This window comes from Cottoperca gobio, chromosome 13, assembly GCF_900634415.1.
Source record: "Cottoperca gobio chromosome 13, fCotGob3.1, whole genome shotgun sequence".
Lineage (NCBI taxonomy): Eukaryota > Metazoa > Chordata > Actinopteri > Perciformes > Bovichtidae > Cottoperca > Cottoperca gobio.
The window spans coordinates 25,400,715-25,405,811 of NC_041367.1; the positions used below are offsets into that span (position 1 = coordinate 25,400,715).

At 40.9% G+C, this 5,097-nt stretch overlaps 1 protein-coding gene across 1 annotated transcript in view; it reads left to right on the plus strand.

Annotated features, from left to right (window-relative positions):
• Positions 1-1,635: 1,635 nt before the first annotated feature.
• efhd1 (EF-hand domain family, member D1) overlaps positions 1,636-5,097 on the plus strand; it is a 29,251-nt gene continuing 25,789 nt past the window's right edge. The window contains exon 1 of the mRNA XM_029446190.1: positions 1,636-1,762. Within this exon, the coding sequence (XP_029302050.1) occupies positions 1,706-1,762 (57 nt within the window). The 5' untranslated portion in view covers positions 1,636-1,705. The remainder of the gene's footprint in view (positions 1,763-5,097) is intronic.

Genomic DNA, 5,097 nt, shown 5'->3' on the forward strand with positions numbered 1-5,097 from the left:
ATTTTAATGGAATCTTGTCCCGGTCCCTCCTCCCTGACTCCTCCCTGTGACACCTGCGTGTGTGTAAATGTGTTTTTTGTTATTTTCAGACTTTTGTTTTAGTGAGGTGTGCTTGGTGTGTTTTGGTTTTGGGTTAGGGCTTGGTCTGTTGCTTGTTTCCCTTCCCCTCTGCTTTCTCTCTCCCTCTCACTGCGCACCTGCCCGTCATCTGCCATCAAGCAACCTCCTCTCTTTACAAATACTTGTTTATGTGCCACGCTTCCAGCTCAGTTGCTAGTACTGTTTTTCTGTCTCACATGTCAGTTTGTTTGCCTGCCTGCTACTTAAGACTTTCACCTGCTCTCCTTTTTACAATATGATTACCAGTTTGCCACGCCTGCCATCCAGCTCTCATTCCTGGGATTCTTTCTTTAGTTTTAAATTCTAATCTTTTGTTATATAGTTTTGGGGTTTGGGTTAGTGCATAGTGTCTTTCAATATCTAGGATTTTAGATGAGGGATCTAATCGTTACTTTAGAGAGTTTTTCTTATTATTAGTGAATTATATAATTTGCCCTTTTAGATAGGCTTTGAGTGCATCCCAGACCATAAGAGCAGAGGCATCTGGAGTATTATTTGTTTCAAGAAATAAGGTGGTGTTCCTCTAAATGTTTTACAAATTTATAGTCAGAGTATAAATAGGGTTTTGGAATTCCAGGGAGTAACTGTGACATTACAACAGGGGGTGATCAGATATAACAATACTTTGGTATGTACAAGAACATATTTGGGGGATTAACCTGTTGTCAATAAAGATATTATCTATTCTGGAATGTGTCGTGAACGTCTGAAAAGGAGGAATACTGTCTCTTTCGGGTGGCGGAACCGCCATATATCTAACTTTCAATTATATACAGTGTAGCTCCCTCCAGTAATGAACACGAGGCCGAGGTCTTGTTTTAAAATACGGGGTTTATTCCCAAAGAACTCTTTGAGAACTCGTAGGCTGCTTGTCATTTAGAGGGGCTGATGTCTTAAACTACATTTATTTAACTTTATATTCGAAGAGATCGCAAGCTCACGCTGTTCTGCATAGGGTCAGGAGCCGCAATCACCAAGTGCATCGAATAAATAAACAGTGTCACACAAACACCGCAGATTAGCTCCGCCTCTATGAATTTGTATTTTAAAGGTAGGAACCAAAATTAAAGTGCAGTACAACTACATAAACAGGGAAAACGTGAAGACAGTTACATGCAATATGTGTATATATAATTTATTTTTAAATATATGTATGCACACAAACATGTGTGTTTTATTTTTTGGGATTTTAATTCTGGCATAATTTACACACAGCACCGTTAACAGCAGTTTAAACTCATCTTTTCGGCATTTTCGGCCATCTCTTGTGAGGTGAATCTCAATATTTTTGCTGTTATTCCATCTTTTTTTTTAACTGAAAAGTAAAAACTAAATTTCTTTCCAAATCCAGGCACTGAAAGTTAAACTGTTACCACATATGTGGAAGCCAAACAAAACATATTTGGAACCCTCATTGAAAGTATTGTATATTTGTAGTGATGACCGTCTTATTTTGAAAAAGTGCGACCGGAAGCTTATTCTCTCTCTTATAGGCAGTCCACGCGCAGTTTGACAGTGGTACTTGAAACGGCTGTCAGGCTCCATTCTCTCTGAAAGCCACAGTGAACAGCGTGGTACTCTCAGCATGGCATCTGAAGAGCTGGCGAGGAAGCTGCAGTCACGACTGGCCGCTACGCAGGAGGCTGAGCCGAGGCCGGAACCCGAACACAGCCCGGTCCGACCCAAACCGCAGGAGGCCGATGGAGCCTGCGGCGACTCGTCCTCCGAGCTGTCCGCGATACTGACCCGCAGACAGGACATCAATGAGGGCAACGCTGCTCCTCGACTGACCCGTGTCTTCAACCCCTACACGGAATTCAAGGAGTTCTCCCGTAAACAGATTAAAGACATGGAGATGATGTTCAAACGGTAAGGCTGTAGCTGAGGTTTCCGTTGTTTTGCCATTTACACACGTAACAGCAGTCCGACATGTTTACTTGTCGTGGTGGGGAATGGGGCTGAATGAGCATGTCAGGCTGGAAGCTCATGATGAGATTAAGATGCTGGTGCTGACGTGAAGCCTCCAGGTGAAAACAGGCTGCCACTGAGTGATTCACACTGACTCACTCACTGCAGACCTCGCTAGTAGCCTACATGTTATCCATCTCGTGTCGTGATCAGAGGAGCCCTGTAGTCTGCAGCCTGCGTTGGCCCGTCACACTTAGACTTGCTACGCATCTCTTATACATTTGAGGGGCTCAGGTTTATTGAACACCTCAAAATAAACTGGGCAGTGCAGAGAAAATATGCGTTGGAGTCCCACATCTATCACTAAAGGCAACATCTAATGAGTCAAAACTCAATTTTAAAATATGATTCCATGACAATTTCCTTAAGATTGGAAACCGGTTTTGTTCGACCAACAGTCCAAAATCCCAAGATATTTAGTTACCTGTCAAATAAGATGATGAAATGCAGCAAATCCTCACAATTGACAACCTGGAACGCGAGAATGTTTGCATAAATATTAGTAATAAAAAAATGTGCGGCTTGGAATTCTAAATCGATTTATTAATCGACTAATAGTTTCTAATCTAAATATTTTTACTTCACACTTTCACTATGCAACAACTTACATTTTCCTCAGAACATTGCTTGTTTCTTTCTTTAATTTAGGAAGAAACTGCTAAAAACGCATAGTGTCTCATGCATGTTATACAAGATCTTTATGTTTTTAAACCTTTAAAGAATCGTTTTTTTAACAGCTTAGAATATGCTACCTTTTAGATGTTGAAAGCATGTGACTACATTGGATTTTGAGGCGTTATCACAACAATGTTGACTGATGGTTCTTGAATGCAAGGACTGAGTCACATCCAGTCATCTTCCACCTGTTCAGGATTCTGGCTGTGTCGTTGTATCTGCCCATTACACAACATTGCTTAGCTGTGATGTGTTGCTGAGGATGGTTCATGTCAGGTTCACCACTGAAGGCCGATTACATTTAGCATAGTATAATAGTAAAGCTTGGCTTGTTTGACACTATGAGACTACCATTACAGGCCTGGAGTTTAATCTATGGAAAACAATGACAATTTAAATAACTGCTTTTGAAGTGATCAGAAAAACTTGTTTTTTTTAAACTTCAAACATGTATTTGGACAGTTAGTGTGGTCAGAGACAGTTCCTTAATGTGGATTCAGTGATGCTAAACCATATACAAATGAAAAGAATGTGTATTTACCATTCTCTGCTGTTTGCCTTCATGCTGTGTTTATTTTTTACTTGCTGCGCAAGCTGACTCTCTCACTCGTGTTCCACACAACCGGCGCACAGAGTTATTACTTTATTTACAATTCATCATAAAAATACATGTATAAAAGGTGTCAAGCCTGTGAAGCGTTGCTAACAGGAGGACATGCTGCCAGTAACTATTCAATATGATTGCCAGTGAATACCTTTTGTGTTTGGACTAAATGGACAAGTTGACCACATCAATTAAAAAAATTGTATTTAAATGATTGAAGTCGTATTGTTGTGTTAACACTTTGACTTGTCAGATGTTGGTGACATTAGCTTGATAGTTTACAGTCATCACATGTTGATATGCTGTTTCCTCAGGGGGCAGACCTGCTCCATGTCACAAAGTATCATTGTGTGCATGATGTTGCAATCTTGGATCACAGCTCTTTTGTTTGCATGAGTCCAAATCATGATCACTACAGTTCCTTGATGCTTGTTGTTGTGGAGCTGTCATTGGAACAAGCTTTATTTATTCAGGGGAGGTTCATGGACCAATGCTCTTTTAAAAAAAAAAAAACTTAAATATCTCAACAGCTAGAACTGTAGTAACTTTGATAACCCCTTTTGATTTCTCAAATACTTTGGTTTGTGTCCAAATACCTGAGAAAATGAATGGCCTTCCCAGAAGCCCTGGCTGTACTTTTATAGTCAAATCAAATTTATTTATATAGCCCAATATCACAAATTATACATTTGTCTCAGTGTGCTTTACAGACTGTACAGGATACGACACCCTCTGTCCTTAGACCCTCGCATCGCACAAGGAAAAACTTCCTAAAAGAAACTCCAAAATTAAAGGGGGAAAAATGGAAGAAACCTCAGGGAGAGCAACTGAGGAGGGATCCCTCTCCCAGGACGGACAGACGTGCAATAGATGTCGTGTGTACAGGATAAACAACATAGTACAAATACAACATTTGACAGAAAATGATGAGTTGAAAAAGAGAAAGTTTGGATGAATCCAGGAAAATGTCAAAAAGACGTAAACTTTATCAGTGGCAACCTGCCACATGATAGACACAGAAACTCCGGGGATGATATCCCGGATGATGAGTTAGTAACACGACATTTACATAAATGCATACAGATAGAGAGAGAGAGAGAGAGAGAGAGAGAGGGAGGGGAGGAGAGAGGAAGAGAAGGAAGAGAGCAGGGAGGTGTCCCCCGGCAGTCTAAGCCTATAGCAGCATAACTAGGGGCTGATCCAGGGCAAACCTGAGCCAGCCCTAACTATAAGCTTTATCAAAAAGGAAAGTCTTTAGCCTACTCTTAAATGTGGAGAGGGTGTCTGCCTCCCGAACACAAACTGGAAGCTGGTTCCACTGGAGAGGAGCTTGATAGCTGAAGGCTCTGGCTCCCATTGTACTCTTAGAGACTCTAGGAACTACAAGTAACCCTGCAGTCTGGGAGCGCAATGCTCTAGTTGGTTTATAAGGTACTATGAGATCTTTAAGATCTGCTGGAGTCTGACCATTAATTGATTTGTAAGTCAGGAGAAGGATTTTGAATTCTATTCTGTATTTTACCGGGAGCCAGTGCAGAGCAGCTAATACAGGAGTAATATGATCCCGTTTCCTTGTTCTTGTCAATACACGTGCCACTGTATTTTGGATCAACTGAAGTGTCTTAAGCAACTTTTTGGGACAACCTGATAACAATGAGTTGCAGTAATCCAGCCTTGAAGTAACAAATGCATGGACTAGTTTTTCTGCATCATTTTGAGACAGGATGTGT